The sequence below is a fragment of the Myodes glareolus genome, chromosome 2 (assembly GCF_982192425.1).
Source record: "Myodes glareolus chromosome 2, mMyoGla1.1, whole genome shotgun sequence".
Classification (NCBI taxonomy): Eukaryota; Metazoa; Chordata; class Mammalia; order Rodentia; family Cricetidae; genus Myodes; species Myodes glareolus.
The window spans coordinates 87,375,378-87,388,580 of NC_142027.1; the positions used below are offsets into that span (position 1 = coordinate 87,375,378).

The window sequence follows — 13,203 nt, forward strand, 5'->3', positions numbered from 1 at the left end:
TTCTTCCCCGTTGCTTTCTGTACCTTCTTTCAGATACCTTAACTTTGATTTTTTTTGTATTTTTTTTTCTATTTAGGCCTATCCTTTGAAATTCTTTTTTACATTTTTTTTCCTCCCCTTTCTGGGGATTTCAACCGACGTCACTCACCGCTCCATGTTCTCAGAGTTCTGAAATTCAAGGCTCTCTGTGTCCTGGTGTCTGATTTCAGCTTTTTCTCCCGGGCTTTCTCAGGGTCCCCCGGCGTAGTTGTCAGGGTCCCTCAGCGTCCCGGAGTTTCGAGCACCAGTTGCGGGGGGCCATCCTGTCCCGCAGGAATGAACGCCACCAAAAACGAGAATTCCTTCTCTGGTCACATCTTTATTTGGAGCATTCCCTTGAGGAAAATTGGGGGAAGGGAAGATAGAGCAGGGACGAGAGAAAGCTTAGAGAGAGGAAGTAGGGTCCCGAGGCATCTGCTTTTAAACGGTGGAGCAGCTTGAACGCTGTCCTGATTGGTTAATGCCATTCTGCTGGTCTGAGCATGTGCAGGCAAGGGTGCTCAGCCCCACGTGGCTACCTCCAAACTGCAGGACCAACCTGTGCCTCCAGGTGGCTCCCAACACATAAATGCTTTATAGTGGAAATGAATAAACAAAGCAGAATGACACACACACACACACACACACACACACACGCTCACGCGCGCACGCGCCTGTCTTTTCAGTGAGTATAACGCAACCCTCTGGGGGTGGCACAGCTCAGTATGGTAGGCACATGATGCTGAAACAGGAGGCCGAGAGTAGGGCAAGGAGTGGAGGTCAGATGTACCCTTCAAAGACACCTGGTGACCAACTCCTGCCACCTCCTAAGGACTCTACAACCTCCCTCCCGAGATATCACTAGACCAAGAATAGTATGCAAAACCTGAGTCCATGGGAGATGTTTCAGGTGCAAGCCATAGCAAGGTCCGAGTGCGCAATGCAACCAATGTCCTCCTTTGATGTTAAGCTCAGGGGGGCCAGATGACTTTGAGAACAGCTAGTGTTGGCCACATCTAGTCCCCGGGCCAGCTGGGTCAGTGTCCTGCCACTTCCTGACCTCCGACCACTGCCCTGCTGTGCTTTCTTTCCACTCTTCTCATCTGTTAAGAGTCACGGTATTGCGAGGACTCCTGGGAGCTAGAGAGTGCCCTCCACTCTAATGACGGACACTGCTCTTGTTCCTTTGCACAAACTGTTTACAGACCCTCGTGTAGGGAGGGTGTCATTATCTGGAGGAGACTCACTCACTGCAGTCTGTCCCAAGGCCTCAAGCTTTGAAGACTTGATGCTGTTAGCAGGTAGACCTCTTTGTGTGAACCTGGGATATAGACCCTTGTCAATGAGGTGGCATGGGACTTGCCAAAACCCAGCAGGCCTCAGTTTATTATTCTTCATACGAATTGGCAACATCTATGCCCTGAAAGTCAGAGAGGCTTTTTTCTGAGGCCAGTGGGCTACAGCAGGTCCCTAAATGCACACAAGCAGACCTATTAGTTCTGCAAAGACTCGTAAGTGTCCCTAGCTGGACACCTTCAATGTCCTCATCTCCCTGAGGAGTGCCAGCATGTCTCATTGCTCCCACCAACCACTGGGTCTCTCTGGGCTCCTGCCGAGCCCTCATCTTTGTACCCAGTCCATATCCTTCACTTCCCCTCTATGCCATTCATCTACCCATCCCCCATGCTTCATCCCTCATTCGATCATTCAAGTCACCTGATGCCACTGAGCTCAGTGCCTGAACTTCAGACAGCCCCTGACCTCTTCTCCTTGTCTCATACATCATTTTTCCATGCAGCTCCCCAGAGTGGAAATCGCTATTTCTTCCCTTCTAAGACTCTGGGAGCTGTTGCAAGAACATACCCATAAAGCCATAGTGTAACCACAGATCTTCATCATGTGCCTCTGCCTGCCTCTGAAACTTGACCTCCCTCCTCTAAGGATGCTGGTGCCCCATCAGTGGCCTTTCTGTTCCTTAGTTAGACAAGAACTGTGCCTACCCAGGGCCTTTGCAAGTTCAGGTGGAAGGAGAGGGAGCCCAGCTAGGGCCAAGCACCACACAGAGAAATCTGCATCACTGGATGCATAGATTAATTAATGTACACATGAGGACTGACTTGCATCTCTGTCTACCTGAACTCCACCCTCAAGGAGCCACATTGGGCGCCATTTTGTAAACGGAGACTGCTTGTTTGTTTCCCGGCTGTACAGACCCAAGTAATCACACCGAAACTATATTTATTACAATACTGTGTGGCTGATGTCTAAGGCGTATTTCTAGCTAGCTCTTATATCTTAAATTAACTGATTTCTATCAATCTGTGTATCATCACAAGGCTGTGGCCTACCGGTAGGCATCTTTCTCCTTCGGCCACTACATAGCATCTCTTTGACTCTGCCTACTCTCTCTATATGTATGTAATTCTTCCTGGCTATATTCTGCCTGCTATAGGCCAAAGCAGCTTTATTCATTAGCCAATAAAAGCAACATGTATACAGAAGGACATCCCATATCCGCTCTTCCTCTCTCTTTTAAGCTTAAATTCTGCCCATGGTGACATACTTCCTAAACCTCCTAAAGCTCCCCAAACAGTCACTGACTGGGGACCAAATGGTTAAAGGTCTGAGAATAGGGACATTTCTCATTCAAGCCACCACTCCTTCTGTGACAGCCTGCCTTCCTGCCACTGTGCCAAGAACTATGCTTGGCACTCGGCAGGTACTCCCTCAATGACTAGATATCTTTTGGGTGCTGGGGATGGACCCCAACACCTTGCACCTACTCTACCACTTAACTATACCCGCAGCTCACTATCCGTCCAAAGCTGCCCTGTCTATCTGAGCACAGAATACAAAGGGCACTGGTCTTGCCCGCCTATAAAGAAATAGATGGGCAAAGGGTGACAATTCCAGACATTGGAGGTTTAAGGAAGGTATGCCAATGCCTGGTCTCACCTCGGAGACATTATAATGCTGGTGCATCATGGAGGTTGTCCATGCTCCTGATTCTGCTGCAGACCTTGCCTTCACCCTGGACTAGTTAGTTCCACTCCGTACTCTTTGCAGTGGGGGTGTAGTCTGCCTACTAGACACCTAGCAGGGCTGTGGGGAGCATCAGTCCCTGTCTAGGTGAGTAAATCTTCTATTTACTCTGAGCCAGCTTTGATACAGCCATCATGCCCTAGGGGCAGAGTGTGTCTCCAAACACAACAGGTGGGCTGGTGGCTCTCCAACTTATTCTCCCTCTGTGAGCACCTCAGACCTTGTTTTTCGTCACTCCTTTTATTTCTCCTCTTAACATCTTCACCAAAAAGAAGAATTTAGGAAGAAAAGTAAGTCGTTCGGGGCAGTGTTCCCCCTCTTGAGGGCACTTTTCAGGTGCCATACCGCCCCCTGGTGTTCACAGATTTTTTACTGGCCAACTATGGAATTTAAAGAAAGCACTAACCACTGGATGATGACATCCGTAGTCTTTAAAACCTTGTAACTTCCACTCCCGAGAGCTCATTCTAATGAAAAGGGACCCTGCACGTGGATGAATATGCTTGCTGTATTATCTGTAATATTACCTATACCAGCAAGTCTTGGAAACAAATGTCTAACAATAGGGGCACAAGCTGTATCCCCAGAAAAACATTGGACCTTGACTGGGTGAATGTCAACAGTTCTGAGCACTGGGTGGCACCATTGTGTCCCGGATCTCCTGAGTGTGCTGGCATTGTGGGTAAGTAGGGCCTGCACACTAGGGAATTGGGGCATAAAGGAACAGCCAATCGGCAACTCATTCTCAAATTGTTCACGGGAAGAGAGTCTTTTGTGATACTATATTATGCTAAATTAGCTTTTGAGGTGTTTGTGGTTTGTTTCTCTGGTTACTTATTTTTGAGACAGAGCCTCACTGTGTAGCCCTTGATGACCTGGACTAGACCTCAAACTCACAGAAATCCCCTGCCTCTGCCTCCAAGATGCTGGGATTAAAAAGATGCACCACCAGGGGTGGCTACGGCGTAGTTTTTATTTGTTTACTTCTTTAATCAGTGTTTGATGCTGGGAGTGGAACTCGGGGCCTCGTGCGTGCCAAGCCAAGCACTCTACCGCTGAGTTACACTCCCCACCCAGCGATTCCTGTTTCAGTTTTATTTTTGAAAGCCTCAGGTGGGCTCCCAGTGGGTCATCGTAGCGTCTGCTCCCCACTTTGCTAAAGAGCTCCGTGCTCCCTGCAGCCTTCAACACCGCCAAGTGTGAGAAGCTGCAGAAGGAGAAGGAGGCGCTGGAGAGGCGGTTCGAGGAGGAGCTGAGGAGGCTGGGCTGGCAGCAGCAGGCCGAGGTGCAGGAGCTTCGCGAGCGGCTTCAGCAGCAGTTCCAGGCCGAGAGCGCACGCCTGCGGGCGGAGCATCAGGATCAGCTGTTGCGCATGCGCTGCCAGCACCAAGAGCAGGTGAGTGGGCTGGGCTGTTCAGCACCGGTGAAGGGAGGAAAAGAGCCTGAGGCACTTGAGAAAATGGGTCAAGTTTACTCTCCAGCCTCATTCTGGCTCTCTCTGCACCCTGTGCCTAGAATGTTGTCCCCGCAGGCGCCGTGGCACCCTCTCCTCCTTCTAGGTCTAAAATTAGTTCTCTGTGAGAACTTACGAGAGATTGTAGTTTTACACGTGACCCTTATTGGTCATCTGTTCCTCGCATATTCTCTGTGGGCAAACCTGTACATAGACCAGGTTCTGCACCAGCCACTACTTCCAAACCTAATGTACACAGACTCCATCACCCTGCCAGATGCCGTTTTACAGGTAAGAAGACAGAGTCCCAGGGTTAAGTAAGACACCAGAATTCTGTCGCATGAAGTGTGAGCAGAGGTTGCTCATCTTTTCTGAAGACCGCACTGCTCATCAGCTCACCCCACAAAACTCATCTTAAAAATTCTCCATTTTCTTAAAAAAAAAAAAAAAAGTCATCCTCGAGTATGGCGGGTGAGTGGCAGGAACAGCGCCCCATGAGGACTTTAAACAGGCAGAGACCACTAAGCCTATCACCTTCTGTTGTGTCTCCTTAACCCGCCCACCCAGCCAGCTCTATTTGCCCGGCAGGAGAATACACTCTACACAAACAGAATGAGTCCCAGGACATGGCACAGGAGACCTTGTGCTGAGAAGAGGCGGTACAGGGGAGACGTGGGTCTCTCGGACACTGCCCTTTAGGCTGAAGAGGAGGCCACGGTGGGAACCAGATGGAGTCAGTCTGGAAGCTCCAGCACGGGGCCTGCCATCACCAGGAGTAAAGCAGGGGGATGGGCTCCCGGTTGGTGGGAAACGAAACTCAAGGGAGGGTGCAGGAGAGAGTAGTAAACATAGGCTGGCCCACTCTGGCTCCTCTAATGAGGATGCGCATCTGGGATGGGGGCAAATGGTAGTTTAATCTGGTTTGAGGTTAATGAGAAAATGAGCGCCCGTGATGCTCCATTCACAATACATCTTCTGGAAGTGAATTGCCAAAGCCCCAGTTCATTGCCTCTGGCACATGGCTAAAAGTAAAGCCCACAACACCATCCTCGCTCGCCTTAGGCAGTAGCTTTCCTCCCTTGCTGTCTCTGTACCCAGCCCTGCTGAGTAGCAAGCTGACTCCTGCTACAGGGAATAGAGCTGGTGCCGTTTGGTGGGTGAACTGGCAACGTCCTCCATGGAAGAGCCCCGATCCCGTCTGTGAAGGGGGCAGAAGGAAGACAGCAGTGGTCTCACAGGGCTCTACCCAAGGTTCTAGACAAAAAGGAAAGCTCTTCAGGCAGCAGAAGCTTTCTGTATTGGTTATTTTTCTGTTGCCATGATGAAACACCCTGCGGAAAAACCAGCTTATGGAAGGCAGAGCTTATTTTGGCTTACAGTTCCGGAGGGTAAGATTCTATCGCAGGGAAGTCAAGGCAGCAGTCAGCAGGCAAGATGGCAGGAGAAGGGAGCTGAGAGTTCACACCCTCAGCTGTAAACAGGAAACACAGAGTGAGCTGGAAATGACTCAATGCTGTAAACTCTAAAACCCACCCCTGGTGACCAGCCTCCTCCAGCTAGGCTTCATTCACCACCTAAACATCCCCGATCGCTACCTCGAACCCAGGACTCAGCATTCAAGTATGGGAGCCTATGGGAGCTGTTTCTCTTTCAAACCGCTCTGCTTGCCCCTGGCTGACAATGGAAGATAACCTTTCTCTGGTTTGGTCAGTTACACTACATTAACTCATCTTTTGTGTCTTTTGGGAAAACCCGTCTAAATTCGTGCAAATATCTTCTGAGGGTTTGACGTCTTCTCGGACTGAGCATTCCTACTTCATGTCTGTGAGCACCTGCTCTGCAGAAACTGGTACCATAGGAAGAGAAGCCATAGATATTAATTGCTGACAGGAGAGAGAGTGTCTCACAGTAGGCAGAACCATTTTCTGCCTAAGGTGGGGGGGGATCTTTAAAATCACAAAGAGATGTGAAACCGAAATTACTGGAGAGCAAGCATTTGTTGAAATGGTAGCTCACAGGATTCCATTAATATCTTTCTGAATATTCCGGCCATTCCTTTAATTCCATATAGCTCGTTGGAATTAGAAAATCAATATTTCATTCATAAAAGCACCTCCCAGAGGCTGAACGGGACATCATCCTTACTGTGTTGACGGTAGTAGCCCCTCAGCACTAGATCACAGACGTGCCATCTAACAGGCCGAGGCGTACACCTTGGTTGCCGACATAACAGACTGTTGCCAGTTGAGCCGTATTTACGACAGGGACATCGATTCTTCTGGAAGTCTATCTTTGTATCTACCTTCCTTTCCTGAAGCTCCTCGTAGAAATTTGTGTAAGAGATCAATAGTGTAGAGTCCCACCAAGGACCAAGGAGAGGGTTTCTCATTCCATTGGGATGCGTCAGTACCATGCCTCTAGACGATATGTGCCGCTTATTTTTCACAGAGAGTGCTGTGACATTTTTAGTGGGACAGAAAGGGAAGAGCCTATGTGCCTTTGTGTGTTTATGTGCACTATTGTGCGTACAGATACCCACAGAGACTAGAAGAGGGCTCTGGTCCTCCCTGGAACTGACATTATAGACAGGTGTGAGCTGCCTGCTGTGGGTTCTGGACGACAAACCAAAGTCCCCTGTTAGAACAAGAAGTGCTCGGAACACCTGAGCCATCTCTCTGGTCCCTTCTGTTTCAACCAATTGCTTATTTTATTGTGCCTCACAGTGAGAGGTTTTAGACAGAAATCCCATTAGAACCTGGATCAACAACTGGGTGGTTAAATCCTGTTCTAGTCATCCCTTCTTCTGAGTGATTCAGAGAGCAGAGCCACAAGTGATTTGGGGCTCAGTTTACTTTAATCAATGACGCCCAGTCATTGTAGTGACACGCTGCTTCCGAGTCCACGTTATCACTGAGATGTTGTGATAACAGTGATTTTCCTGTTTTAAGAAATGATAATTCGTGACAGAGAGAGAGAGAGAGAGAGAGAGAGAGAAAAGGAGAGGAGAGGAGAGGAGAGGAAAAAGGAAGGAAGGAAGGAAGGAAGGAAGGAAGGAAGGAAGGAAGGAAGGAAGGAAAAAGAGAAAGAAAGAAAGACAAAAGACTATCCCAGGAAGGTTGCTTCTTGGTAGAAAATCAGTTCTCAACCCGTGGGTTGCAACTCCTTTGGGTAGTCTCATATCAGATGCTCTACATATCAGATGTTCACTTTCTGATTCATGCAGAAGTAAACTTACAGTTAAGAAGTAGCAACAAGATAATTTTATGGCCTGGTCTGAGGAGCTGTGTTGAAGAGTTGAGGTATTAGGGGGGTTGAGAACCACTGTGGTAGAGTGTTTGCCTAGCATAAACAAAGATGATTTGTTCCCTGACACCAGAGACAGACAGACAGGCAGACAGATACAGAGACAGAGAAAGGTTGTGTGTGTGTGTGGGGGGGGGTGATAGATTATTCCAAATGGAAATTCATTCATTGTCATTATTGTTGGAATGCGAAATGTCCCCAGTTCCTCTGGTGTCAAACTCTTGACTGCAGCTGATGCAGCTATTTTGAGAAGTGATGGAAGGGCCTAGAACTCTCAGTGCTCAAGAGCTCTGGCTGCTCTTGCAGAGGACCACAGTCCCATTGCCAGCACCCACATCAGGCAGCCCACGACACCTGTAACTCCAGCTCCAGGGAATCTGGTGCCTTCTGCATATACCCACGTACAGACACATGTACGTACACACTAATAAAAATAAAATAATTAGGGACTGAAGAGATGGCTCAGTGGTTAAGAGCACTGGCTACTCTTCCAGAGAACCTGGGTTCAGTTCCTAGAACCCACAAGGCAATGTACAACTGTCTGTAACTCCAGTTCCAGGAGATCTGACACCCTCATACAGACATATATACAGGGAAAACCCCAGTATAAATTAAATAAATAAATCTATTTTAAAAAAGGAAGAAAAAGGAACCCCGACTAATTTTCCAGAGGAGCCGTGCCCAGTCTCAGCACCTATGTTGAGTTGCTCACAATCCCTTGTTCTTGGGGGATCTAATACCCTCTTATTACCTCATACTGCACACATGCTCCCCCACTCCCAGCTGTTGATTAAAGAAGGTTTCCTTTATCGTAGAGAACATATCTTCCTTCCATATAACAGAAGAAACAATGTTACTCCAGAGAAATGAGGTTTGCGCAGAGGCAGCCAAATATTGTCAGACAGAAGCAATGTGTCCTTAATGGGACCATCAAAGAACTTGAGGTCCTAGACACATTTATCTGAATTTGTGGTTTTAAAATAGCAGGTTTTTCCACAATTGTAGGTCATGAAATAAACTGAATTACTGAATTATTCATAAGACAATATGGAACAAAAACTTTTTTGATCCAGATTTCTTCAAGTTTTTGTTTGTTTGGTTGATCTTAAGATTTTGTTATTGTTGTTAAACTGGTTTTGGATGCGAAGGGGTATGTGTATGTACACGTGCATGCATAATACACTCTTGCAGTGTGTGGTGGAAGTAGAAGAGATTGTTGACAAAGAATTTGGATAAACATTGCACTTATATTATGTCTAGAAGAGGCTTGCTATCATGGGGAGAGAGTATCTGGAACAATTACTTCAGTAGGGCATGCGATTGAAGTGAAAACAATGACCAAAATATTAAAAAAAAAACAGTAAGCAGATTGAAGGTAATGATGGATCAAGAGGAACCATTTGCAAACATGGCTGTAAATCATGTGGAAGCTCTACTTGATCTGCACTTGATTTGGGGTATGTGATTGCGGTGATAGAAAAATAGCATATTTTATTTTGTTATTATTAATAGCAAATAACAAGTCTCAGTTCTGGAGAGGCTCACTGTCCAGACATCATCAGGATCAATATAACTTGGTGCCTCCTAATCCAGTGTAAGTTACAATTATGCTTCAACTTAGTTCCTACAACAAGTACCCCACCATCACCCAGTAGGTCACACCCTACAACTCCCCAGGGCCTGTGAAGAATGATGGAAACACACAGGATGTGCCCAGCTACTCCCAGGACTCCTAGGGCTCAAGCCTGGAATGGCTAAAGAACCTTTGAAGTCCCCCACTGATGCAATTTGTTGCTCTCCAATAAAAATGTGAAAACCAAGCCAGATAAACAAACAAAATAGTAAACCCTGTAGGTAGCCAGTGCAGTCTTTGGGTGGAGGGATCAGAACGGATGAAAATGAGGCTGGTGTGTCGCTCACTGACAGAGTGGTTGCCAAGTATGTGCAAGGCCCTGGCTTCAGTCGCCAGCACTGAAAAACAGAAGTGAAAAGCAGAACATCTGGGGTGGACTGCACACTTATGTTAAACTCCTGGAAATCCACCTTTGAGTGGAGAGTGGGGAACCCTCACAGGAGCAGCCCGAGTTGCCTTGTCAGCGGAGAGGCCCAGCAGGTGGCAGTCTGGAGGGCAAGCTTAGGCTTATGACTTTGGTCAAGGGGACATGGGTGGGCCTGCTGTTCTCACCTAGGAACTGGGGAGAGGGTCCTAACATGTCACTTGTTGGTGGTACTTGGAGAGGAATCTGTCACTGTGTGTGTTTGAGAAAACAGCAACGTTGGGATCAGACAGAGATGGGGACCCCTGCTTATTCCTTCCACTTACTAGATCTTGGGTGAAATATATCAAACCTAAGCCTTTGTTTCCTCATTGGCAAAGTGGGCATAGAAACGCCTACCTCCTAAGGGTGGAGTGGGGGAGATGCTCACTGAGAGCTAAGGAAAGAGTAGTTCCCACTCACCTGACCCTGGGAAACCTGAGAGGAGGCATGGAAATCTCTTCCTGCCCCATCACTTCCTGACAGGGCAAAGGAAGAACATGGGATGGAGTGGTCCAGGATTGTGCAGAGATGCATGGGACAGTCCTTCCGGGGTGGAACTTATTTGTTTGTTTGATTGCTTTTTGGTTTTTGAGACAGGGTTTCTCTGTGTAGCCGTGGCTATCCTGGAGCTAGCTTAGTAGACCAGGTTCGCCTTGAACTCACAGAGACCCATCTATCTCTGCCTCCCGAGTGCTGGGATTAAAGGTGTGCACCACCACTGCCTGGCTGAGTTGAGCTTCTATCTCTTTTCATTGAGTTAGGCTGTGGCACTTTGGTACTAGACTGGAGGTGCCAATCATCCCGGCGGAGTAACTTGTCTTTGGCAGGGCTGCTCGCTTTTTCATCTTACTGAGCTGCACCTGTGTTTTCCCAGCAGCAACGATGATCCCGACAGCCACCCCAGCTCTCTGCATAACCAGTAACCGTGCCTTTCCTTCAGGTGGAAGACATCACCGCCAGCCACGAGGCTGCTCTGCTGGAGATGGAAAACAACCACACGGTTGCCATCACGATCCTGCAGGATGACCATGACCACAAAGTTCAAGGTATCTACGAGCCCCTGTGCAGGAGGCCAAAGTGGCCATGCTGAACCCCTCTGGCAGCAGAGCAAAGGGTCCCCCCTTTCCTTCTTTTCTGTCCCTTTTTTTTTTCTTTCTACTGAAGCTTTTGTGTTCATTCCTGGGAGGAGAAGAAATAGCAAGGCTTCAGGCAGGGCTGGGGGAGCTTGGCTAGCACACAGTAGGCCCAGGGTTCTATCCCCAGGCCCATGTCTAAAGCTTTATGAATCCTGGCACTTACCTCTCTCCTCCAAAGGAGTACTATAAACCTTGATGGAATGTTAAAAATCCCCTTGAGATTCTTACCAGCCTGAATTCCACGTGCAATGAGGGTATGAGTTTTTTGGTTTTTTTTTTACAGCTCCTTGCGTAGCTCAAGATGGAGTTGGCATCGGGGCCATTCTTCCAGTAGGCACAGACAACCTGGGTCATGTTTTACATGTACCCTAATAAGACTCAGTGCCCTTGTGGCGGCCTCTCTTGAGCTCTTACTCCTTGTTCACATTCATCTTGAAGCAAATTTGAATCGACAGATTCTTACTGTCCTCATTTGGGAGCTGAGCTGAATTATCTTTGTATGATGCCTTAATGGTGGCTTGTGCGCCCCCCATAGGTTTGTGTGATGGAGGCTTGTTCCCCATTGTAACAAGCTGAGAGGCAATGGAGCCTCTGAGAGATAGGGCCAACAAGAAATCCTCAGGTCACTAGAATGTGCCCTCCGAAGGGAGGAGGACGCCAGTCTCTCTGGCTTCCTGAGTGTAATGTGACCACTCTCTTGCACATGCTCTGTGTTAGCCAACCTTACTTTCCTATAAGCACATACTTGAAGCCATCTGTGAACTGTTTCTGACATTCGGATCTGTGACCTGTCAGCTCTGTTGCTGCGGGTCACGGCGAGACAGTATGTCATAGAAAGAACAGGTCCTGGACCCGAGCCACTTAACAGGCAAACGAAAACAAGGAGAGGGGCAGAGTGGACAGACCTCTCATGAGATGCCACTTCTTAGTGGTTCCATTAGGACAGGCTCTTTCACAGGTGGACCTTGGGAGGACACTCAGAATCCAACTGTAGTACACTCAAGACCTTTGAGCAGAGTGGGCAGTGAACCCTACCTTTGAATCTCCAAAACTATGAGCCAAACCTACCTTCAATTTTATTTTATAAAGTTAGTCTGCCTCATTGATTATACTGTTACAGTAACAAACAGACTAATGTGTGGGTTTTGTGTACCTTCTGACAATGCTACTAAGTCCAACTAAGATGTCCCTTTGTAGAAAAAAAAAAAGGGTTTTGTTTTTAAGTAGATTTGTTTTTGCAGAGGACCCAGGTTCAGCTGCCAGCACCCACATGATAGTTCACAACTATCTGTAACTCTAGTTCTTTTGGCCTTCCTGGGCCCCGGGCATGCACATGATACACATACATACATGTAAGCAAACACTCATGCACAAAATACAATAAGTTAAAAAAATAAAGTCAATAAAATAAACACAAATTTTATTTTTCCAGAGATGAAAACCTTGTCTATGGAAGCTAGATTCTTAACAGCCCTCGTCACCATACTTAAAGATCTGTGCTCATGGAAACTACGTGGATTTCTTAGTTACAGCTCTTAGTGACCCAAATGGCAATTGTTGGTATCCAGGACTCTCTTGTTCCCAAAACAGGATCCAGGCTGATAAAGGAGACCGTCACCCTTCTAGTCATACCACAAAAATAAATTGCTGGTCTACCGTGGATGAGATGGAGTTTACCCAGCTGATAATACTCTTCCTATCTAGAGGGGCCAGAATGCATTTACTTAATACCTACATCACCTACATCATCACCTACATCACCTACATCATCACCTACATCATTACCTATATCACCTACATCATAACCTGTATCACCTACATCATCACCTACATCATCACCTATATCATCACCTGCATCACCTACATCAACTACATCATCACCTACATCATCACCTACATTATCTACATCATCACCTACATCATCATCTATATCATCACCTATGTCACTTACATCATCACCTATATCACATACATTATAACCTATATCACCTACATCATTACCTATATCATCACCTACATCATCACCTACACCACCAACATCATAACCTATATCACCTACATCATAACCCATATCACCTACATCATCACCTTCATCTGTATAATGTGTAAGTTATTTCCTGGATGTGACTTTACACAGAGCAGAGTTATCCCAAAACTCCTGAAAGAGACAGAGCAGTCAACCTTTGCTTCAGGTCGAGTGTCTTATAACCAG

At 47.2% G+C, this 13,203-nt stretch overlaps 1 protein-coding gene across 5 annotated transcripts in view; it reads left to right on the forward strand.

Annotated features, from left to right (window-relative positions):
* Positions 1-13,203, forward strand: part of Mtus2 (microtubule associated scaffold protein 2) — a 372,456-nt gene that overhangs the window by 346,067 nt on the left and 13,186 nt on the right. For all 5 annotated transcript variants that reach the window (XM_085685182.2, XM_048418727.3, XM_085685184.2 and 2 more), the window contains 2 exons: positions 4,242-4,456; positions 10,796-10,901. In XM_085685182.2, the coding sequence (XP_085541308.2) occupies positions 4,242-4,456; positions 10,796-10,901 (321 nt within the window). The remainder of the gene's footprint in view (positions 1-4,241; positions 4,457-10,795; positions 10,902-13,203) is intronic.